This window comes from Desmodus rotundus, chromosome 7 (assembly GCF_022682495.2).
Source record: "Desmodus rotundus isolate HL8 chromosome 7, HLdesRot8A.1, whole genome shotgun sequence".
NCBI lineage: Eukaryota > Metazoa > Chordata > Mammalia > Chiroptera > Phyllostomidae > Desmodus > Desmodus rotundus.
The window spans coordinates 5,302,725-5,327,423 of NC_071393.1; the positions used below are offsets into that span (position 1 = coordinate 5,302,725).

Sequence of the window (24,699 nt, forward strand, 5' to 3'; positions counted from 1 at the left end):
GATCCTCCTGCGTGGACCGGCGTGCGCTGCGATTGGCTGGGGTGGCAGGCACGTGGCTGCCGTGGTGGCGTGGAGCTGGATCCCTCTGGACGCGATTTCGAAGAGGTTGGGAAGGAGGGACGTCGTGGGCGTTGCAGGCACTCCTTCCACCCGACGTTAGGCCGATCGGTGGGTTTGCGCCCAGCCCGAGCTAAACTACCCGGCAGGCCTCGCCTCGGGGCTCCTCAGCTGACGGCGCGGGGGGCCTCCCCGCTCCGGGAGGTCTGCGCATTGCCCGAGGCACCCGCGTTAGGCGGAGGGCTCCTGCCTCCTTGGGTGGTGCTTGACTGCGAGTTGTAAGTCTAGGCAGGGTTGCTGTGTGTCAGCCCCCCTTCACAGATGGGCACGCTGAGACTTAGGTGAATGCACTTCTGCGAGGGCCCCTAGGATGAGTAGGGACTGGATTGCAGTGATTTCGACTCTGTTAAGCTAGGGCGGTGGGTGGGTTGAGCGCAAAGTGCTAGAGGTAGATCTGGGTCCTGCTCCCCTGCTCCATCCCTTCACACACGTTTACTGAGAGCCTAGGGCACTGTTTGGGTGGTGGGGATACCTTGGTGAATAAGATAAAGACCCAGTTCCTGTTCTTACGGAGTCGTCCTTGACCACCAGGTATATGACCTTGGTCTAGGTTTTGCGTAAAATTGGAGTAATATTCTCATACAGCTGTGAGGATGAAATGAATAGAGCCTGTGACTCTATACACATCAGGTTTTCTGAGATTCAGCATTCTTTCCAGTATGCCTTTAGCAAATAGGTAGTCACAGTCAATACAGAATGGCACATACATGACCAGTGTCTGCTATTCTAGTAATGCTACAATATCTAGGTGTGTCACAGCACATCCTGGACAGGTGAAGGTATATAGACTATATACACACATAGCATGAACATATATGTGTATGTGTAAGTTGTGGCTGTACCCTATGAAATGTGTTTCAGTATACCCTTTATATCAAGGTTTCTCAACGTCTTCACTGGTGACAATTTGGGTTCTGATAATTCTGGGTGTGTGTGTTTCCTATCCTTCTGAGCCACTAGATACCAGTGGCACTCCCGGAGGGGTGATGATCACAATGTCTCCTTGGGGTCAAAATGGCCCCTTGTTAACAATCACTGGCTTATGTGAAAGCATGCATGACAGATGCATGTAGTATATGCATACGGCACGAGAACTCGTGTGAACATTTTGTAATATATCACAGCAGTAGATAACATTTAATAGTGTGCCAGGTACTCACCTGAGTGCTTTACATACTTTACCTCATGTAATAGTAACAATGACATTATGAGACAGGTACTGTAACTGTTCCCATTGCACAGAGGAGGCAGCTGAGGCTCAGAGAGAGCAAGTAACTTGCTTAGAATCTCACACTTAGTAAGTAGCAGAACGAGAATTTGAGCCCAAGCTATCTGATTCCAGAGCCAACACTCAATCTCTTTACTAAATCATCTTCTTATTGTATAACTCAATGTGTGTGCCTACTTATGATAGCATAGTTTAGGTGGCAAATCTGTATTTTACTAATTTCATTGTTTCTGAGAGGCACAGAGAAGAAGAACGTTGCTAGTTTCACCGAACTAGAATTGTAGCTACAAATGGGCAGGTTGGTCTTGTTACAGTTCCTTGGGGCTGGCAACAACTAAACCTGTCTCCCAGTTTTCCTGTTTTCTGATTCATCCAGTCACCCTTCCAACTCATTTATTCTGAGCATCTTCTATGTATCTAGATCTTACACAAAAATAAGATAACCCTTGCCTTAAGGAGTTTACCATTATAGGAGAAGATAGACATGAAAACAGTACTGTGTAGTGGGGTAACTCCTAGCGAAGGTATGGAGAAAAAGCAATGGGAGTGGAAAAAAAAAAAAAAAGTAATGTGGCCTGCCTGGAAAAGGAGAGAAAAGCCTCTCCAGAGGGGGGAGCTGAGGCTGTCCTGTAAAAGTGAATGGAAGTTCACAGGCTGATAAAGCAGGGAGAGGCAGTTCAATCAGTAGACATGGCAGGTACCACTGCCTGGAGATAACGAGAAATCACAGCATTTTCTGTCTCTGAAGAAAGTACTGGGAAGCGGCTAGAATGGAACGGTCGTCCCTAAAAGGAAAGAATTAGCAGACTAGCCACGGGAGCATTGCCCACACATCCATTAGCGCCAGTATGTGGGGGACAGTGTCGTCAGTGAGGACAAAGATCAGTCCTTTGGGCCCCAGAGACACTTTTCATCTCTGCACACGAGATGTGTTGGTGCTTTTAGGAACCTATAAATAAACTTCTCCTTCCATTGTAAACTTGGCATTGGAACATAAGTAAAAGTGAAAACGCAAATCAACCTCTACATTTTTCATTTCAAAACTCACTCCCCAATTCAGCAAATTTCCAGTTACGTGAGAAACACAGTATATCATCTTGAGGACTTACTGTTTAAGAATCTTTTTTTTAGATTCTTAGTTCATTGCATCCTTAGGGTGGCACTGACGCGACTCTCATAAACTTGTAGGTTCTCTTACCAACCTGTTTCACTCTAACCTGATTTTCAGTAAGTTTTCAACTACAGAAATCACATTAAAAACTTAGATTTTCATGAGGAACTGACTGCAAATAGAATTTGCTTTAATTATTTTGTCCTCCCCCACCCCTGCTTTTCACCTCAGACCTACAGAAAAGTTTAAAGAACAGGGTAAGATCTCTCAATACCCTTCATCATATAACTTTCACCGAAACTAATTATTAACATTTTGCCACATTTGATTTGTCTACAAATGGATACATACATATGGATACCACATGTATCCATAGGTATATATCTGTATGTGTGTGTGCTGTATGTATATACTTGGTTTTTTCGGAACCTTTTGAAAATAAGTTTGGGCAAGAGGCAATGGAGAACAGTTGGGAAGCCATTGCAAGTCATCTGAAGGAAGGATGATGGCGTGATGGTGGCATCATAGGTGCTAGGAGGAGGTAAGTACAGGGCACCTTAGGAATATACAACAGAGACTCCTCATCGATCTTTTCTGGTAGCCAGAAGAGGTTTGAGGAAGGAAGTGACAGGTAAGGTATGACCTAAAGGACAACTTGGAATTAGCCAGGTAACCAGTAGAAGGGAGCATCCCAGGCCAAAAGAAGAGCGTATGAAAGGCTTGGGAGCAGAACGTTGCTTGAGGAAGCTGCGTATAGATTTGTGGGTCTAGGTTAATCCAGGTTAATGTGTAAAAACTAGGAGAGGCAGATGGTACAGGGCTTTTTAAGTCAGGTTAAGGAAGTTCATCTTGAGGGCAGTGGGGAGCCACTGAAGTTTTTAAATGAGGCTAGGATGTGATTGAATTTACTCTTTTGGGAGATTTCTCTGGTTGAAGGGTGAAAAAAAATGGGAAGGAGGTTGGAGAAGAGGCAAGGGGGCCATTCTGGGGGCTGTTGCAATGCTCTGTGGGTGAGATACTGGCAGTGAGAGTGCAGGGGGTCGTGGAGAGCAGAGGCAGTTCAGGAGGAACTGATAGTCCAGAGCAACTGGAGTTGAGGCTGCTGGGTGGAGGACTAAGGGAAGGCAGGGGCCAACTCCATGGTGTTCTAGCATGGGCAGCTAGGTGAATGGTGGAGCCCTTTACTGAGCTAAAGAACCCAGGAAAAAGGAGTAGTCGGGGAGGGCAGAGATAAAGCTCAGTTCTGGTTGTGATTTGGAGTGTTTGTTGGCAATCAATGGGGATGTCCAACTGACAGCCCTGAGCTCCGGGGCTGAGGTCTGGGCTGGACGTGGTGATGGCAAACTGCCCTGTGCCTTCTTACGCAGCTTTGGCCTCGACATGCACATAGGACGGCTTTTCCAGTCCTCATGTCTCCAGTGGGCTTGGAGGGCAGCCTTCCTGAAACACAACCAGTGTGGGCCCCAGGGAGCCCGGCGATGGACACATTCTGGAGGTGGTCCCTACAGAGCGGTCATCTTTGACATGGGTGGAGTTCTCATTCCTTCTCCGGGGAGACTGGCTGCAGGTGAGCTTTTCCTATTTCACTTTCAGAGACGGGGTGGGGGTGGGGGAAAAGGAAGGCCATAAGGGGAGATGGAGAGGAACATGGGGCAGCAGTGGGTCATATTCTGGCTCTTGAATCAAATTCCAGCCACCATTCAGTGGTTGATGATGTTTGGCAAATTATTCAACTTCTCTGAGTCTTACTTTCCTCATCATTAAGTCAATCATAGTGCCCACCTCTTTGGGGCTTGAGGAGAGTGAAATGAGGTGGCCCACAGCAAGTGTTCAACTCACCTAAAATTCTCAGTACAGGGTGAGGTGTCATTGTTATGCGTAGGATTTAGCCACCTTTCCCTGAGAACTGGGCCACTTCCGCAGTCTGGAATGCTGAAATCCCCCCCCTTTGATCACAGCCTTCCCTCTTCCACCAGCCTCCCGCTAAACCCGAGAGCAAACCGCCAGTCTCTGATCCTGTCCTTGTCAGCCCCTCCTGGTTTTACGCTTTTTCCTGCTTAGTTTAACTGATTTCACTTTGACTAGTTTTGGCTCTAGGTGTTAGAAAACCTAACAAAACAGTGACTGAAACAAGATGAGGTTTATTGCACGTGAAAGCCCAGGTATGGGGGCTGGAACTCATGCGCAGCTCTGTGACAACAGGGACTCAGGCTCTTTCCCTTGTGTTGCCCTGCTGTGAGTTCTGCCTTCGATGCTTCGCCTGCTGCCATTACATTCTCATTCCAGCCAGCAGGAAGGAAAAAGGGCCAAACAGCTGTCCCTCTCCTTTTGACCTGCTGTAGCGGCTGGTTGAGCAATTCTCCATGCTAAATTAACTCAAGTGCAGGTTTTCTGTGCTCCTGGGTAAAAAATTACCCGGCTATGCAAACTGGCTAAGTGAGCCATTTTTTGTTGTTGTTCCAGGAGTAGCTGGGCTCTCCGCTTCTCTATTCCTCTACTCATACTCCTCTCACTTTTACCACAGGGCTGTTCCAAACCCCCCCAGGAGTCATCATACTGCCCCACCCCAAGCCTTCCTGCTTGGCAGACAGAGAGCATAAAGGTCACTGGGTAGGAAGCTTCTTGACTTTCTCTAAAATATCTCGAGAACCCATTGGCTGCTCTCCACTCCTGCTGCCTCGACCCCTTTCTATCCCTGTCTTCTAGTGAGTGCTGAAAGTGGGTCACATGCAAAGGTGAATTTCCTGCGGCCACCTCCACCCCTCCCTCGTGGTTCCAAGCCTTCACTGGTTTTCATTGTGAAAAGCTTCCTGTTTATCCTTCAAGAATTACATATATGTCTATGTGTGTAACTAAGTATGTATATACATACACGAGAGTGTGTCTATGTATGTGCGTGTGACATGTGTATACACAAACACCAAATTGGATCACACTCCACAAATGTTTCCATACCTTCCCTTTTTGACTCAGTAGATTATCTCGGCACCTTTCTCACATCACTAGGCACAGGTGTTACAGAGCAGGCAGGGGGTGGTTCACGATAAATTATCACAGAAAGGATTCCCCCTTTCTGTCTCTGGAGGTTCCTCCCCCCCCCCATGCCCACCTGCTAGGTTCGAAATGCCCGCCGCCAGAGGGAAGACGTCTCTCAATGCCAGAGACTGGTGAAAAGGAAAGGGATTGTTTATTTAAAAGTTACACAGACTTAGAGTAATGACTTAATGTCTTCAATAAGATACTAAAGTCCTCTAGAATACCCACAGATGCACAGTCCTTCCCTCTCCCTGTGCCCAGTCCGGGGTACCGTGTCTCAGGAAAAGAAGTAGAAGTCCGTGGTTCAGGCTCCCGGCACCATCAGCTGTGTGGCTGCTGCAATCTCCAGTTAATCCAAAGCCATGTGGCACCTTCTCATAGCCCACCAGCAAGAGTCCGTTCTCCCCTTTTTCTATGGCTGCAAAGTCTCTCCTGCTGCCTAAGCCGTTTGGCAAAAAGAAGCACTCCAAAACCACATGGTCTTCCTTTTCCTCCATCAGAACTGCGTGGACCTCTACCTATCTACTTGCTTCAGAAACTCATGGTTCTCTCCTTTCCCCTCAGAACCGCGTGGTCCTCCCTTTCCCCTCAGAACCGCGTGGTCCTCTCTACTCTCCTTCAGGACCACGTGGTCCTCTTCTTTCCCTATTCACTTCATCAGAACCGCATGGACCTCTACCTATCTACTTGCTTCAGAACTGCGTGGTCTCTCTCTTTATGGCTGCCGTGCCTAGGTTTAAATCCCAGCGCCCATCTTCCTTTGCAGCCCCATTTCCGACTCCTCCTACAGTCAGTTACACCTGCCAGCATCCCTGTATTCTTCCAGCTTTACTGGGCTGCCATAGTAAGTCTGGGCAGGTGTGGCTCCATAGCATGGAGCCAATCATCTCCAAGCTCTCACGCAGGCCCTGTAACCAGGGGGAGTTGCTTCCCAGGCCCATCTTGGGTGGAATTTGCTCCCATCCCCCTGGCTCAAAGCAAGGCCACAGCTATTTAACATATCTATGAAACCAGTTAACGGTTATAGATATGTTAAATGACCGTGCCAGGGGTTGTTAGCTGCAAAGCTGTTGCTAACCAAAACAGCTCTGAATGGCCCAGCTCCCTGTGTCCCATCCCCCCCGGCTCAGGCTTGTGGGGTGAGGACATCCTATATATATTTTTCTAATATTTCCTGGACACCCCAAGTCCTGGACCCCATCACAAATCCTTCTTGGGGCCCTCCTCTTGGCTGCACCCTGCTTCACAGGTGCAGTTCAGGGGTCATCGAATCTTTTAAATAAAGGGCTAGGCAGGCTTTGTGAGCCTTGTGGCTCTGCTGCTGCAGGGTGAAAGCAGCGGCAGACAACAGCGAAGGAACAGGTGTGGTTGTGCTCCCACAAAACTTTTTCTGCAAAGACAGATGGAAGACAGATGTGGCCCCTACGCCACATTTTGCTGATCTGTGGTCTGGTTTACACATCTTAACGTCTGTGTGGTATTCCATTATATGGACCTACCATAGTTGATTTAACCAGCTCTTTATTAATATATTTATGTCTCTAGTTCTTTTTAAAACATTTTACTTTATTTATTTTTAGAGAGAGGGGAAGGGAGAGAGGAAGAGAGGATGAGAAACGTTGATTGGTTGCCTCTTGTACGCACCCGGACGAACCAGTGACCTTTTGCTCTGTGGGATGATGCCCAACCAACTGAGCCATACTGGTCAGGGCTCTGGTGGTTTTTATTACAAGCAATTCTGCACAAAGATCCTGCACCTAGCCTTTGCTTACTTTTATAACTATATGTGTGGGAGAAAGTCTTAGAAGTGGAATCGCTACGTCAAATGTATGTGCATTTAAAATTGTGCTCTCCATTGAGGTTGTACTTGTTCACGCTCCCGCTGGCAGCACGCGAGCGGGCCAGTTTCCTTAGGTGCTTGCCATCTCCAAGACCTTGAGAGAAGCTATACCCTTTAGTTCTAAAATTAAAGAAGTATTCCTATTTGGAATGAGGTTTAAAAGCCTTGCTGCCCTCAAAAGACACACTCCAAATTGGTAACGCTGGTTATTTCTAAGAATGGGATTGCTTGTTGTTTCAGTTTCTTTTTATGCCTTTCTGCCTTGACTGAAACATTTTCAATGTGTAGTCACTACTTTATCAAGACAAAAGATATGTGTAAGTTATATTATGTCTTAGATATAATTATGAATGTTATATATATATTTGCCCCATAGCAGCTGCATATAGAAAAAAAAGCAACTTCATACAAGAAAAAGCAAGCCCTGTCCACATGTTTCCAGTATGTACAGATGCAAGTCCGGCCACTGCCTTAGCTCTTTGTAGAGAGACATTTTCTCCTTTATTCCACAAAGACAGCATTCCTTGAGTGAAGGTTTCAGTGTACCTGCCACACAGCCGTAAAGGATTACTGCAGTCTACCAAATGAAGGGCTTGTTTTGGAGTGCTGTCAGAATCTGGCTTAATAGCACATGCCCTTCCTTCCTGTGCGGCCAGGACTGTGTGAGTGACCTCATATGTCTGAGCCAGCTAATGAGAAACGTGGGAAGAGAATGTGGAATGCGGTGTCCAGTGTCATCTCAGGCAGGTGGTCAGGACATGAGGCTTAGCAGCAATGTCCACTCGGGCACACAGATTAGTACCGCTGCTCCCTTGCAGATCGAAGGCTGAGAGCTGCATTTCCTGAATTTCTGCCAGTTCCCAGTGGAGCCCACTTGGCACCACAGTGATGCCACAGGAACTGGTGTGGTAATTCCCCTGACCCCCTACACTGCAGCCGTTGTTCATGGATTTCACCTGTTGCACATTTTACTCCCTGTAGGATGGGAGGTACAGAATCGCATCCCTTCCGGAACTATACTGAAGGCCTTCATCTCGGGTGGTGAAAACGGGCCCTGGATGAAATTTATGAGAGGAGAGATGACAATAGAGGCTTTCTTACAAGAATTTGGGAGACTCTGCTCTGAAACTGTGAGTGAGAAACATACTTGAATTTCCATAATTCTTCTTGCCTAACACTCATCTACATTTATTAAACTGCAAATAAAGAAGTGAAAATCTAGTCATTATAAATTTTAAGTTATTTCTTCTATTCCCAGGTACCCAATTCAACTGCATATATGAATAAGTAAAAATATTCCATTACTAACCTCCCATCAGCTACTGTTTGTCTGAAACAGGAGCTGTGTGCACGATGGCTTTGACTGGAAAGCTTTCTTAAGCAATAATGATATTGAACCTTTTCTCTACACTGTGTGTTTTTCTAAGGCCTTTATATGAACTCACGTGACCTTCACAATAACCGCTAAAATGTCATGAAAATACAGTAAATAAAGTCCTGTGGATGGATGGTAGAGATGGCTACACAGCGACTGTACTTAATGGCATTCAACTGTACACATTAAGTTGTTAAAACAGTAAAGTTTATGTTAATGTATTCTACCACAATTTTAAATATATATATATATATCTTTGAAAACATTATGCTAAGTGGAAAAAAAAGCCAGTCAAAAAAGACCACAGATTGTGTGATTCCATTTATATGAACTGTCCAGAAGAGGTACATCTATAAGACTCAGAAAGCAGATTAGTGATTTACTTGGACTAGGAGTATGGGGGAGTGTGGGGAGGGGTGTGGGGGAGGGAAGGGGGAGTGACTGCTGATGGGTAAGGGGCTTCCTTTTAGAGTGGTGACAGTGTTCTAAATATGATTGTGATGATGGTTGCATAACTTTGTGAATATATTAAAAGCCACTGAATTGTATGGTTTAAATGGGTGAGTTATATGGTATGTGAATTGTATTTCATTGAAGTTACTGTAAAATGTGTGTGTGTATAAAACAGTAGACTTGCCTTTGCAGATTTTAAAACATGATAAAGTATGAGTTTTCAAGTCCCACACAGATTGAATTAAAAAAAAATTGATCAGAAACTGAAGTTCATAATGGTGATGCTGAGGCAATACAAAATCATTAAATGTCTTCTGGATCACTAAAAATTTGATTACATCTACTCAATGCACTTTTAGAGTTTCATGTATCCTCTTGGTATCCTGCTACTTTTTAAAATCTACAACCCATGAGTGAAATAAAGAACTCCTTTAACTGGAATACTGATATAAATAGCTCTATTCCCTAACCATTGTCACTCTAATTCTAAGTCATTTCTTTTGTCATCTCATATGCGAAGTTCTGCAGATGGCCGAGGGAGAGGGTTCCCTTTAGGCAGCAAGCCAGTGGCCCCGGCTTTTACAGCCAGGTCACAGCAGGGAGCTGGGAATATGTCTATGTCTTTTTCTCTGTTGGTGATTTTACTCCTAATGATTGCTTGCTGTCCCCTCCCCTCCCCTGTTCTTAGTCAAAGACCTGTGTGCCTGTGGGCTCCTTTTTCTCTCTGCTGACCAGTGAGCAAGTGGCAAAGCAGTTCCCAGTGATGACTGAAGCCATAACTCAAATTCGGGCAAAAGGACTTAAGACTGCTGTGTTGAGCAATAATTTTTATCTCTCTGATGGCCAAAGCTTTTTGCCCCTGGACCGGAAACAGTTTGATGTGGTAAGTCTGAAGTGATCCAAAACAATTAAAAACAGTCTGTTCTTGCTGCAGGATGCAACATTTAACGCTGCCTTGTAGCAGGTCTTGAGTGGTGGGTATTTTTATTTAGACACTTAACTAAGTTAGGTTGAGACACCACAGGCTGAAAAGAGGACTTTTAAAATATCACTGAGCTCTTAGCCAGGTCACACATTTATGGGATTTGGTAAGTGGTTGAAGCCTCAGCTTTAGAGACTTCCTTACATTCTGGGAATGAAGCGTAGTCACCACGTAACACATACACCTCTGTCAGCCCTCTTAATGCGCCCTTTGACCTCTCTCTTCAAAGACCAGTCGTGTTGCCCTCTGTTTCTGTGGCATCAGTCCTTAGACTGGCGCTGTCCCATAAAAGGAATGTCGAACAGGGTCGCTACTAGTCATGTACGGCTATTGAGCACTTGAAATGTGGCTAATGTCACCGAGGAACTGAATTGTATTTCCTCTTCATTAATTTCAGTGTAAATAACCCCACATGGCTAGTGGCTGTTGTGATAGACGGAGCGTGCAGTGCTGGACTATCGCAGTGCCAGGAGGTCACGTCTACGAAGGATTCCTCATTTCCCTAAGAGAAGATTGGTTGTTATCTTGGGATGGATGTAAATTACTGATAGATGAATTGCTTAAACTGAAAACCGATTCTTACAGAGCAGTTACTATGCGCCGGGCACTGGCTGTGCACGAAGGGACACTGTGTTCGATGTGACAGCCACCATCCCCGCCCTCTGGAATACACACTTACTGCATTTCAAGTGCTCAGTCGTCACCTGAGGCCAGTGGTTACTATATTGGAGAGAGAGCATTTCCATCCCTGTGGAAAGTTCTGTTGGACCGTGCTATTTTAGAACATCAAATCCAGTTGAATTGACAGGCAGAAATTCAGAACACAAGTGTTGCAAATTAACCTCCTCACCTAATGCTGCTTCCACCTTCTACTTCCTCCCTCTCCTTGTAAGAGGGCTGGCAGAGATAGAGCTCTCTCTCTAGACACTGTGCCTGGCTCCTTACCTGCTCTGACTGTTGGTTTCCCCACTTGTCCACATTTCGGCCCTCCTCCAAGCTCCTTCCCCTGTGAGTGCTCAGGGACCTCGTCCAGAATCCAGTCCTGTCTCTGCCACTTGAGAGCCCGGTGACCATGGCAGGTAGCCTTGCTTCCCTAACCTCAGTTTTCTCACCTGTAATACAGGAAGAGCGATTTCTTTGTTGTAGGGTAGCTGTGCAGATTCCAGAAGATAATGCATGCAAAGCACTCAGCACAGTGCCTGGCACATAGGTAAGTCCTCAACACAGAGATTCCTTCCACCAAGTGTGGCTACAGGGATGATACCTGCATCTGGACAAATTAAGTTGGCCAGGCTCACATTGGGCTCTTCCACTGGAAGCTACAATTTAAAAGATCTGTGGCCCTGGCTGGTGTAGCTCAGTGGATTGAGCACCAGCCTGTGAACCAAAGGGTTGCTGGTTCAATTCCCAGTCAGGGCACATGCTTGGGTTGCAGACCGGGTCCCCAATAGGGGGCGTGATAGTCAACCACACATTGATGTTTCTCTCCCTCTCTTTCTCCCCCCTTCCTCTAAAAATAAATAAATAAGATCTTTTAAAAAATAAAATAAAATAAAAGATCTGTGAACTAAAACCAATGGACTTGTTTATTCAGACCTCACAGGCCCTCTGGTGTATGCTTCCCAGCTGCTTTTTGGCTGGTTTTCATATTTCAGGTCTGTAGGATACTGGAGTTTTGAAATCCATGTCCTCAAGAACAAGGATTTAGGTGTTTGTTCTCCAAAGCTACAAGGCAGGAAAAAATTTTTTGATAGAGGTAAAGATAGGGTGACCACTTCTATGATCTCTGTCGACACTGGAGGCTGTTTCTGAACTCTTCAACCATTATTATAGGAACCTGTCTCTGCTGAGATGCATGTGGCTTTTGAAAAAAATGTCCTCTAGCTCTGGCTGATGTGGCTCAGTTGGTTGGAGTGTTGTCCAAAAGGTCATGGATTCGATTCCTGCTCAGGGCGCGTACCTAGGTTGTGGGCTCGCCCAGGTTGCGTGTTTGATCCCCGGTTGGGACGCAAACGGGAGGCAGCCGTTTGATGCTTCTCTCATAGACCTATGCCTCTCTCTCCCCCTGCTTCCTCTCTGTCTAAAAAGAAAAATGTCAATTAAAACATTTTTAAAATTTCATCTGGTTTTCTACATTATTTCTTACAGTAAAAGAACACATTACATAAAATTCACCATCTTAACTATTTTTTAAGTGTATAGTTCAGTAGTGTTAAGTGTATTCACATTATTGTAAAACAAATCAGAACGTTTTTATCCTGTAGGGTAGAACAGAAAGAGAAGGGGAGGAATTTCATCAAACTTAAATCTTAAGAATTTTTACTTTGCCCCAAATGTAACTACACATGAGAAGAGATGATTCCTTGTCAGAACTCAGCCCCATTCCCCTGGGCTCTGTGCCCTCTCTCTTCTCTTGTCTCAACCAGTACTGCTATGTGGCTTCCCTGCAGCATGATACATTGATTGGTGTCTGAAACACCTGGTGTCTCTGCTACCCACTACTGATGTTTTATTTAGAAGGAGCTTCTTTGTCTTTTTAGCTCATTCAGGTCCTTAGGAGACCAGGAAGAGAGGTCCCATTGACTCAGGACATTTATTTACCAGAAAGGGCAGTTCTCAGCCAGCTTTCAATAATGCCACTGTGGAGTAGAGGGAGGGGCCCTCAGGTTTGTCCTTGGACTTGGAGAGTGTGGGTCATTCTAGAGGTGAGTCAGGGATTTAGTTCTATTCTTAGGGCAGACCAGAAACTATTGGTGATAGGCCTCTGTGGCCATCTGAGGCCCACTTTATAGGGAATTCAGTATAAGAGGGGACTCCCAGGGGTGCTGGATCAGAGACAGCCTGACACTGAGACAGCTTTTTCCAGGGTCTCCTGAACCCTCAGCAGCCACGCTGGTCCCAGGTTAGATGTACAGTTGAAGTGAGGCTGTCAGGATGCAGGAGGCTCTTCACAAGAAAGCAAGTGCCTTTGCCCCCAATGGCCTCTGGTATCAGCCCTCCTGTGGGAGTTATCCATATAAGTTGAGTATGGCTGTTTTTTAACTTCTGAAATATAGACATTAAAGGCCTGGGTCTTTTGTAACAGTAAACAGTGCCTCCTTTCTGAAAAAATGGTGAAATACTTTCCCTAAAACTGAAATGTACATCTTTCCTTCTGCTCAGTGTAGGCACAATATCTAACAGCAAAATGCTTTGTCATTTTGGAACTCATTCAAGTTTCCTTAAGTTTCACAACAACCACTAGGACAGGTAAGATGGCTATTAGTTTTCCCACTTCACTGGGGCTGAAACTGAGGCCCATTGTGGCTTCGCTGTTTACACAAGGTCAAACAGCGACCCAGAACTTCAGTTTTCTGAGTTGGCCCCTGGGTTTTAGTCCAAAATGTTCAAATCACTCCATTTAAAAAAGCAACAGCATTTTCTATCAAAATACTCTCAAGTTACTTGTTCTAACAAATCTCAGCTGCCTTCCTTCTGTTCTTAAAAAAAAAAAATACAGTGGCGTGCATGTGGGAACACCACCTTCAGGGCCATTTATCTCTCATTCCTGTCCCTCCCTCAGGTCGTGGAGTCCTGTCTGGAAGGCGTCTGTAAGCCGGACCCCAGGATATACAAGCTGTGCTTGGAGCGGCTCGGCCTGCAGCCTTCGGAGTCCATCTTTCTCGATGATCTCGGGCAGAATGTCAAAGCAGCTGCCAGCCTGGGTATGCACACCATCAAGGTAATGGTCGCTGCCCTTTGAAGCCTTACTGTGCTCCAGGCACTAGTGTGAGCATCCCTGTGCTGCCCTCTTACATTCATAGTGGTAGCTGCCTGTAGTGGTTTTCCCCATGTTGCCGGAGCCTATTTGTTTTTTAATTCTGAAATCAGTGTGACCGGCTGCTTATATATTTAATGGGAAGTAACACAAACGCGTACTGAGAAGGCGGTTTGAGAAGAGGTACACAGCAGGTGAGTGGCAGGCTGCAGATGTTTGGGATGGCAGTCACAGGCTGTCCTAGTGATGCTCTTCTGGGTGGGGAGCCAGCAGCTACCAGCCCCACAGTCCAGCCCAGGGCATGGCTGAGAAGCACAAGAAGCCATGGGAGCAGGGGTTCTTGGTCCAGCTTTCCACGGCTGAGTTTTCCTTTTGAAGCTGACGGGCTCGTAGAGACAGAGTGGATGCTGCAGCACAGTATTCTTCCCTCCTGGCACGAGGGAGGATCGTGGACTCTTAACTGGAACCCTGCCCCGCAGACAGAAAGTTTGATGTGTTTTGTAATTAAATGGGAAGAGGAAACTCATTCTATGGCTTCCTCATTAACTGAATATCCTGACTTCAAAGTCCTTGCCCAGACAACTGAATTCTAGGATGTTTCTTTCTAAAAGTTGCCATCTTAGAGAACAGACAGGAGGAGAGGTCAAGGGTGACTGGTAGCATGTTCATTATTTTCTTTGAAACCAGGTCAATGACCCAGAGGCTGCAGTAAAGGAATTAGAATCTCTTTTGGGTTTTACCTTGAGAACAGTTGTTCCAAACACTCGCCCCGTGAGAAGCACAATGGAAATTCCCAAAGATTCCTTGGAGAAGTACCTCAAAGACTTACTGGGGACCCAAACCACAGGTATTTGAGTTTTTGTATTTTGGTAACTCCTTCCAAGGTCAGGCTTTCAGGCTGGTTCTCACTTTCAAAGCAACCCGAGTGCAATGTGCCAGAGCCAAAGAGGCAATGTGGTAAGGAAAACAGCCACTGAGCCCGGTGGGTCTCAGTGCAGCTTCAGTTCTGCTTGGGAAAAAGCGCTCACCTCCTTTCCTATGCACCCTCCAAAGTGTGCTTGCCCGCCCTTCCACGGAGCGCGCCATGTGGCTGCCGCCTGCAAACAGCTGTCAGGGAGGAGAGGAACCGGGGACTGTAGAATGTGCCCAGGGGTGCTGGAAGTTTCTGGGTTGTTTTTTTTGTTTGTTTTTTTTTGGGGGGGGGGGTTGAGGTGACAGCTTATTTGTAAAGGTGACTTAAAAGTTGCATAATATAAAATGTGACAAGTTGTCTGCATCTCTTCGGAGGTCCCACCCTTCTTCACATTCCACCCTCAGAAAGACAGGTGCCTCGTGAGCTTTTGAAGACATTTCTACCTGGTGACAAAGTTTTGCCTCACCCAGTTGGTCCTTGAAAAGGCTCTGTGTGGGACTTCAGGCTATGATGTGTTCCAGTGACTGGCGTGTTCTCAGTGCCTCTGCAGGTGGAGGGGCCCTTGCTCCCACCCAAGTGCTAACCAGGCCTGACCTTGCCGAGCCTCTGAGATCACATGAGAGCCGGCACGTTCAGGGTGGTGTGGCCGTAGATGGAGGGGCCCCTTCCGACTGAGCCGGATAACTCAGGCAAACTACCATTTCCGGCTATTCTGATCAAGTGAAATAAATCTGTGTCCAGAGTTCAGTCTTATTATGAAGCTGAGGGCTAATTAGGATGTTTCTGCAAGAGAGACAAAGAGTTCAGCCTGCTAGGGTGGGAAATCGCATCTCATGAAAGCAGCTTTGGCTCAAGCCATAGGCCGCTGCTTAGCTCCTTTCAGCTATCACCCCAGCGTCAGGCGTGGTTTGGCTGAGCATGGGCTGAGGGACGCACAAGAGAACTTTTCATCCTCAGGCTTAAAGCCTTCTAGTTAGCAAGATGGGTTGCCATGACTGTGCTTGTGGTTGACAAACAAAACTCAAAAGCTCTTCTTCACAGAGTAGCAGTTGGCGAGAAGGACAAAATCGGACACCATAAAAGTGAGAGTATCATTGTGGTGCAAATCCAGTGAGTGGCCTTGACACAGTGGAGTGGCACGTGACTCTGGACCCAAGCTGGTGGAATGTGGTGCCATTCTTACAGTGTACCCCGAATGCCGAACTCGTTGGAAAGAGACTGTCTTTCCAGGTCTGTCCTTCAGGGTAGGTTTGAGTTTTCTTTGTTTTCCAACTTGTAGGCCCATTGGAACTCCTTCAGTTTGATCACGGGCAGTCAAATCCAACTTATTACATCAGGCTGGCCGACCAGCAGCTGGTTCTGAGGAAGAAACCCCCGGGGACACTTCTTCCATCTGCCCACGCCGTAGAGAGGGAATTCAGGTAAGTTCTCCGGCCCGGGGCGCCCTTACCCGCCCGGCCTCTGTAGCTCAGCCCCAGAGCTGACAAGTCAGTACTCCATTAAGTGCCTTGAGACATTTAAAACTACAAGTATGATTCACCAAAGTTATTTCAAGTAAGAACATGTAACCTAATTTTATTCATGTTTGTTTTCTATACTGAAACCTGTAGGAGATTAGGCATTTTTAGAACTTCTAGATGAACAAAGGCATTATTAAGATACTCTTCAGTCTTACCCTTTAGTCTTAAAGACTCTAAGACCTTAAGTCATAAAATCAATATACAATTTTAAAAGATTTTATTTATTTTTAGATAGGGGCAGGGAGGGAGAAAGAGAGGGAGAGAAACATTGATTGGTTGCCTCTCACACGTGCCCCGACTGGGGATTGGGCCCCACAACCCAGACATGTGCCTTGACCAGGAATCAAACCAGTGACCTTTCTCTCTACAGGAAGATGCTCAGCCAACTGAGCCACGCGGGTCAGGGCAAAATCAAAATATTAATGGGGCTACAGCCCAACAATTGTGGCCATGAATGGATGATGGATATACAGGACTTTCTAATACAAATGCCTCTACTTATATATGTTTGAAATTTTCCATAATAAAATGTTTAAAAGAATAAATGTGTTACAAATAAAATCATTTCATTCCAAATGAAATCGCTTGCTTTACAAACAGGAAAATGTAAACATAGTAGATGTAACCAAAACTACCTCTAAGTCTCTTGGAGAATGAGTTCTGAAGCAATGCATGGGCTCCAGGGTGGGGCCTGCGCTCCTGGAAGACTTCCTCCTCCTCCTCCTCCTCCTCCTCCTAGGCTACCACTGCTCTGCAGATGGAAAGCTGCGGATAGTAGTGAGGACAGTGCAGTTTTGGCTCCAGACCCCTTCTCGTTCCTTCTGTTTACTTTCTCTCCTCCAGACTTTTTGGTTCTTGAAATTTGACTTCTGCAAGTGTTGCAGGGGCTGATGACTGACGGTTATGAAGCCTCAGGGGCTCAACAGAAGAGAAAACCTATGGCCTTTTCTGAGCATTTGTATATGTGTCACACAGACGCGATGTCGAAGAGAGGCTCTGAGATGTAAACCCACCACTCTGCCTCATGCATCCGGCTTGTGAGCTTCCTCTAATCATTCCCAGAGGCACTGAGGCACTCTGGAGTGCCGAGTGACACTCCAAAACTCCTGGAATGACAGCATTTCCCTATTAGTAAAGGAATAAAATGTGCATTTGAAAGTGAAACCTAATATGGTATCTGCTTATAAAATGCCAAATGTAAATCGGGACAACTGTTTCGGAAAACAGTGTGGCACAATTCATTAAAAACCTCAGAGCAGTCATATTTTTAGACCTAATAATTCCAATTAGGAGGTCTCTCTTTAAAAAATAATTCTAAATAGGGAAAAAAGCTGTATGCATGAATATGCTCACCACAGTGTTGTTTATAGTAAAAAATTGGAAACACCCTAAAGTTACAATAATTGGGAAGTGCTTAAGTAAACCTTGGTAGATCTACTTGTGGAAACAACAATAATAGTAATAGCTAACATTTACTGAGTGTCACTGTGCCAGGCGCTCTAATAAATGTTTTGAATTGTTAACTCAAAGCATTTTCACAGCTCCATGACATGCTACTACTATGATCCCCATTTGACAGAAGAGGAGGGTGAGGCTTAAAGAGATGTGTGAGTGATGGCTTAGCGCCCACGGGCAGTGGGATTCCATAGCCCAGGCTTAAGGATTATACTGTTACTGCAGCCAATAAAGGTATGCCTGTAATGCCATGAAAATGTGTGTGGTAAAATTTTAATACAATAAAAACAGATATAAGCTATATATAGAGTATTATCTTAACTATTTTTTTAAGACTTAAGCATGGAAACAAAAACTAAAGGGAAGGAACAAACCACAATGTTTACCCGGTCACGTTTGGGTAGCATGTTAGTAGTAGTCTTCAGTTGCACGTGACGGAAACCCACCTACTGACTTAAGCATAAAAATAAGAAGGGGAGGTGGTAAAATTTATTGGCTTTATCATTTAAATCTTGTAGGCATGGCTGGATCCAGGGGTCCAAATAATGTCACCAGGACCCATTCATTTTCTCTATCTCCTAACTTTCTTTTCTAGATAACCCAGGATTTTCCCAGCATGCCTCCTGAGATCGACTCATTTGCCCAATATGGGTCACAGGTTTGTCCCTGAGCAAACCTGTCTCTGCGGTCAGAAGGATGCTTTGTTCACATTGGCCATCTCTGGGTTTTATGCCCATTCCTGGAACCAGGGGTTGGGTCAGTCCCCCCAAATCATGAGGACCTACAGTGGGGGAGAGCTGTTCCCCAAAGGAAAACCTAGGTCTTAGGATCAGAATGGTGAAGTGGTGAAAGGAAACCAGGCAATCAAAATGGTGATAAGACCATTTTCCTGTTTAAAAATTTTAAAAGTTTCGTCCTTTCATGTTTCAGAGAATTTACCAGTAAAGCCACTGGGGCCTGGGGTTCTCTTTCAGAAAAGGTTTTTGACTATGAATTTAATTTAATAAATATTACAGTTTTTAAATATTTCTTAATTTCTCGAGTCCTTCTTTGGCCCATGGCTAAAATGAAGGTGTATTATTTAATTTCCAAATGCTTGGGCCTTCTTCTTGATTATTAATGTATTTACGCCAGCTTTCTAATGTTCACCAATTGCATGGTATTTCCCTTTCCATCTATTCTCTCTTACCTTTTTCTATCTATGTTTTTAGATTTAAAGTATGTCTCTTATAAACTGCACATAGTTAAAGCATGCCTTTCTATCCAGTCTGACAACTTCCGTCTTCTAACTGGAATGTTTAGTGTATTCAATTCAGTATAATTATTAAGATGTTTGGTGGTAGTCTGTAATTTCACTATTTCCTTTTTGTTTGTTTCATCCATTTTTTGTTCTTGTCACTTGTGGGTCAATTGAATATTTTTTAGAATTACATTTTAATTTCTGCATGTACTAATTTTTAAATCAGAAAAATAATTGTAAGAAAGCCTCATCAGTCCTGGCTGGGTAGCTCAGTTGGTTAGAGCGTCATCCCCAGACACCAAGGTTATGGGTTCAATCCCTGGTCAGGGCACATGCGAGAAGCAACCAGTGAATGTATATGTAAATGGAGCAGCAAATCCACATTTTTCTCTCTGTCTCTAAAAATCAGTTAATTAAAAAAAGAAGAAGAAGGAAAGTCTCACCTGTTTACCCAGCGGTGATGCTCATCTCCCTTTGTTCTGGCAGGATAATGAAAGCCCTGGCAAATGCTGGAGTGCCTGTTCCCAAAGTTCTTGACCTCTGTGAGGATTCAAGGTACTGTTCAGGTTGATTTTGTTCCCTTGCATATTCAAGCTACAGAAAAGCCAATAATACACTAAGTCAGATTCCTATCTGTCACAGTAAAGACAAATTTGGGTAGAAAAGAGACTTTATAGCAACTCCCTTAGAAATTCACAGGTCTTTCAGTTATCCTGAAAGATGAAGAAATGCCTGCTTTTATGAGAATTGATAGAAAACATCTTTCTGACCATTATAAAAATATATATCCGTCTAGTTTATGTTGTTTGTTTTTGTTTAATTATTTTACTGTAGGCTTTCTTAACTTTTAAACTGCTTTGAAACATGCTTGAGTCTGTCCCTTTTCCCTAACTTTTTAATTATGAAAATTGTGAAACATACATAAGAGTTGAAAGAAGAAATAATAGTATAACGAGCACCATTTACACTTTATCTAGATTAAAACATCGTTAACATTTTGCCACATTTCCTTTCTATCTGTGTGTAAACATATATATAGATGTGTATATGAATTACATTTATAAAATAAGTGTATGTAAATAGTAATAATTATATGTAACTTTTATAAATGAGTATATTTTATGTATATACATGTATAAATTACTTTCAGCCAACCCTTTTATACTAAGTTGCAGGCAGCATACATCTCCTAAAAGTAAAGACATTTTCTTTCATAACCACAGCAGCATTATTACACTGAAGATAATTACAATAATTTAAAAATATAAATACCTAGCTCATGTTCAAATCAGGGTAAGTCATAATAATGGTAGATGTTTCAAAACAACTTTTTAGAGTAGTAAACTGATTTCTTATAATGACCAAAAGATGACATTTCAGTGTGCCACCTTAGTTCTATAGGGTGGTGTATGTGCCACTTATACCACTGGATAATGATACAAATAACATTAAGAAGAATAAGGGATATTTATTGGACCCACATTGGAAGTGCCAGGCACATATGCCAGACACTTCGTATACATTTGCTCTCTTAATTCTTACAACTACCCCTTGACATTTTACAGATTAAAACCAAAAACAAAGCTCAGAGAAGCTTAGTGAATGGCTCCTGATCACACTGCTGGGAAGGGGTAGGGGTTCTGTATGACTCCACAGCCACCTCTCTCAACGTGCTTCTTTGCTATGTCCTCGACCTTGAACTTGTTCCAATGGCTTCTACCCCTGGACCAAAGGAAAGAGAAGAGGGACATGTTGGCCAAGAGTACGGACAGGGCTGTGTGTGTGTAGATTGGTTTGGGCGGGAGTGCTTCTAACCCCTTGCGCTCATGTGCAAAGGACAAGGGAAACGTCCAGCACTTTGGGTCCGAATCCTCCCCCAGCACCTGCAGTTCTCACACAGGATGGAAAGGGCAGTGCCGCGACCAATAGCCCACCACACTGGGGGCCCTGGAAACGCCCTGTCTGTTTCTGTCCCTCCCAGGATCATCGGCACGCCCTTCTACCTGATGGAATACTGCCCAGGCCTTGTCTACAAAGACCCCACTCTGCCAGGCTTGGAGCCCAGCCAGAGGTGGGCCATATACACTGCCATGAACAGAGTCTTGTGCAAAATTCACAGTGTGGACTTCAAGGCTATGGGCCTAGAAGACTACGGGAAACACGGTGAGCACAAGGCTGCTTGTCTTTCATGCTGAGCATTTCCTTGCTGTTGCCTCTGCTTTCGGGATTTGCATGGTGTCAGGGTGTTAATGCACCAAGCGACTGCTAAATGTGAGGTGGGCTTATTCGCTTTCTACTTGGAAATCCAGTTTCATGTTAATGTAGATGTCACTTACCAAAACATTTTGTCCTGGGGTGAATCCCTTCATGGAGTCAGAATCTCTCTTCCCTGCAACTTTTATCTCACTAAATCATTTAATGTCTTTTTTCTGATACTGGCCAAGGTCATTTAAGATACTTTCTTCTCTGTTTTTCATCCTTTCCTTTAAGTGTTCTTTCAACAGAGATAGATTTTTAAAATGCCATTACGCCAAGGTGTTTTGTTTGTGTAGTTTGTGCTTTTTTTTATTGTCTGAGAGTTCCAATTGCTTCTCATCCTCACCAGCATCTTTTATTGTCAGTATTTTTTAAGTCAGGTGTGCCGAACCATAGCATCCTATGAATCTCGAGAAATGCAGAGTTTTATAGCCACTACCACAATCGTCTCTATGCTCTTGCACACAGAAACATCACCACAAACCAGAGTCTCACTTTTTCTGCCCTGCAAAGCCCAAGAGTATCTGACTCTTGACCAGTATGGATTCCTGACCGTAGTCCAAAGAATCTGTCAGCTAAGCTATATTTTCTTTTTTCTCTGCTTTTAACCAAAGCATGCCTGGTTTTCTGTAGGACCATATCAGAGGCTGCAATATGTGTCCAAAGTACATCAACTTCCTAACATATTTCTGCCAAGTTATTCAAGTTCCACCACTGCACACGCACATGATCTGAGTCCCCAGAACTAACAGTCTGAGTTACTTTGTTACAACAGAGGAGGCCTGCCAAATTCACATCCAAATGGCGGGGTGGGGGGGTCCTCACTGCCTCACTCCTTCCAGGTGCAGCCAGATCCATATCATCCCCCATATTCTAACCTGTGGACCAGAGATAGACATTCAGTGGGGGTTCCCCTCCATCATGGTGGCCTCATTAGTGGGAAATACACTAAAAATGTATTCATAGTTTATCTGAAGTTCAAATGTAAGTGGGCATCCTGTATTTTATCTTGCAGCCCTAGTTACCAGGGAAAGGGCCCAGGCAAAGACAGTAGATGTCACCTGTATTGATCCATTCATTGCTTCAGATGGAAAGAGCATTGATTGGGCCAGAAGTTAGATGCTAACTTGTTGGGTGACCTTAGACAAGTTACATCACTTTATCACAGTTTTCTCAATAGTAAAGGTTTGGTAAAAAAAAATAATAATAATAATAAAATAAAAATGCAACCCTGCCCTGCCTCCCTTAGAGGGCTGACGTGAAAAGCAAATTAGGTGGCAGCTGTCCCAGTGCTTGGAATGAAGATACAGCCTCAGGTGGATGGAGTAAGGGGTGGAGAGAACAACGTATAGAAGGCTCTCCTGAGTGCTGAGTGAAGCCTTTGTCTTTTATTTTTAAAGAGGACTATTCTGATGCTCTTGACACTGACATGTGAGCATGAAGAGACAAAGCAGTAATCTGATTGCTTTCATGTGGCCAGGGCCCGCCTCTGGGCCACTGGCTGTGTGTGAGCCTGAGAACACAAAGCAGGTGTCATCATAGAGCAGACTCGCTGACCCAGCCTCAGGGGCATAAGCTCTTCCTTTCCAAGAATCCTGCAGTTTCTCAAAGTATATCAAGAACCCAGCTGCTGGGCAGGGCATTGGCTATATATACGCGAATACACTACCATTCGCATAAAAGAGGGTGTGTTTCAATAAATTTAAATGTTTGTTTGTAGAAGTGAAGAATCCCTCTAAAATGACACTTAAGAAACTGGTCACATAGGTTACCTTTGGGGAAAAAGAATTGTGAGGGACAGGAGAAAGACTTCACTGCATTCCCTTTTGTCATTTTAATTTTGAGCCTGTGAATAAATTTGTAAAAAAAAAAGTACACAATCATGATTTCTAATCCAAAGGAACTTTTGAAAAAGATGCTTTTGGCACAGTCTAGTTATTACAAAGCTCTTTTCCACCAAGGACCTGCAGGGAGCCCATCGTTCCCTTTTCTCAGCCCAGAGGGGCAGGCTGCTTTGGAGGGAAGGGCATCTGGATGCCTGGGCAGGAGGCCTGCTGGGGACCAGCATAGCCAGAAAAGTAGCAACAAGGGCACCCGCTTCCCAGGAGAAGGGAATGTGTGCAGCGCTGGGTTGGTGTGTATGGACTGGGGGTGGGTCCTGGAGGGGCTGCTTCCACAGCAGCTCAGCTCCTGTGGTCTTGTATTTGACTTAATGTAATACTTTTCAAACTTACAGAAACGTGAAATAGTACAATGAGTAGCTATACAAGGAGGGGCAAAAGGAGGTTTACAGTTAGAGTATGCAAAACACAGAGTTTATCCTTATGTTATTATGTATTGATTTTTGTTTTTTTCCATATGAACAACTGTAAACCCACTTTCGCCCCACCCTGTATGTACCCACTACTAATTTTAACAATGGTTAACTTCTGCCATATTGCCTATCAATCTGTTTAAATGTGTGTACATATGTTTATGATTAACAAAGTTGTAGAGACCCTGATACTTCATTTCTAAATATTTCAGTATGCATTTCCTAAAAATAGGGATGTGCCTCAGTACCATCGTCACATCTGAGAAAATGCACCATTTCCCCAGAATATCTAAAACCCAGTGCATATTCACATTTCCTCTTTATCACCGTCATATCTTATAAGTGAAGGTTTTTCCCAAATCGGGGTCCAATTAAGGAATCCAGCACAGCCTCTCCCACGTGCCTTCTTGTAGAGTTGCCTTGATTATTTCCTCATGGTTTCATTTACTGCTATCTTCTATTTCCTGTAACTCTGCAAACCGGAAGTTAGTTCTGAAGGGTTGGTTTGTTTCGCGTTAAACTCCTGTGGATTTTGACCTTCGCCTCTCCGGGCGCAGCTGGATCCTCTGCAGGGCAGGTGTCCGGATGCTCTGAGCGTGCAGTGGATTCCACAGAAGGAGCATGATCTCTCCGTCCCTGTCTTCAAACCCTTTAGCCTCTGGGGACCATTTTTCTCTCAGATGAGGGGTGAGCGCTTGGCTTAGAGCCAGGGACCTGACACGTTTATTATCAGTTATAATAATGGTGATAATCAGTAATTTGCAATTGACAAAAACGGTGACAGTAATCATGCCCACAATTCACTGAGCGTCCCTGTGTGCCAGCTCTGTATTTGTGGGCTTTGTAAGGATTTCATGTAGCCTTCATGACAGTCCTACAGAATTTAGTATCAACACACAATGCAAAGGAAGCAAGGGAGGGAGACTCAGAGAAGTTAAATCAACTGAAGACCTTGACTGGGAGCCAAGTTAACTTCAGAATTCCTTTCAGTCTCAGATGGAACTTGCAAGTTCCCCAACTGTTGTATCTCTTGGGTTTCCTAGCAAACAACTGAATAAGAATAGCATATCCTGGTGTAGTACTTACTGCATGCTAGGGATAG

General features: G+C 44.6%; 1 protein-coding gene and 1 long non-coding RNA gene across 8 annotated transcripts in view; one reads left to right on the forward strand and one right to left on the reverse strand.

Annotated features, from left to right (window-relative positions):
• Positions 1–25: 25 nt before the first annotated feature.
• The window catches only part of ACAD10 (acyl-CoA dehydrogenase family member 10), a 43,910-nt gene continuing 19,236 nt past the window's right edge, over positions 26–24,699 (forward strand). For 6 of the 7 annotated variants that reach the window (XM_045201031.2, XM_024567034.3, XM_045201032.2 and 3 more), the window contains exons 1-9: positions 32–168; positions 3,824–4,023; positions 8,314–8,462; positions 9,849–10,043; positions 13,705–13,863; positions 14,587–14,746; positions 16,092–16,233; positions 19,514–19,582; positions 21,009–21,190. In XM_045201031.2, coding sequence (XP_045056966.1) covers positions 3,837–4,023; positions 8,314–8,462; positions 9,849–10,043; positions 13,705–13,863; positions 14,587–14,746; positions 16,092–16,233; positions 19,514–19,582; positions 21,009–21,190 — 1,243 coding nt within the window. In that variant the 5' untranslated portion in view covers positions 32–168; positions 3,824–3,836. Of the gene's footprint in view, positions 169–3,823; positions 4,024–8,313; positions 8,463–9,848; positions 10,044–13,704; positions 13,864–14,586; positions 14,747–16,091; positions 16,234–19,513; positions 19,583–21,008; positions 21,191–24,699 lie in introns of all 7 variants that reach the window. The other variant, XM_045201030.2, reaches the window with a different exon arrangement.
• LOC123480429 (uncharacterized) overlaps positions 9,999–24,699 on the reverse strand; it is a 48,675-nt gene continuing 33,974 nt past the window's right edge. Inside the window, exons 3-4 of the long non-coding RNA XR_006656440.2 lie at positions 19,471–19,621; positions 9,999–12,222 (exon numbers count right to left, since the gene is read on the reverse strand). This is a non-coding gene — a long non-coding RNA (uncharacterized lncRNA). The remainder of the gene's footprint in view (positions 12,223–19,470; positions 19,622–24,699) is intronic.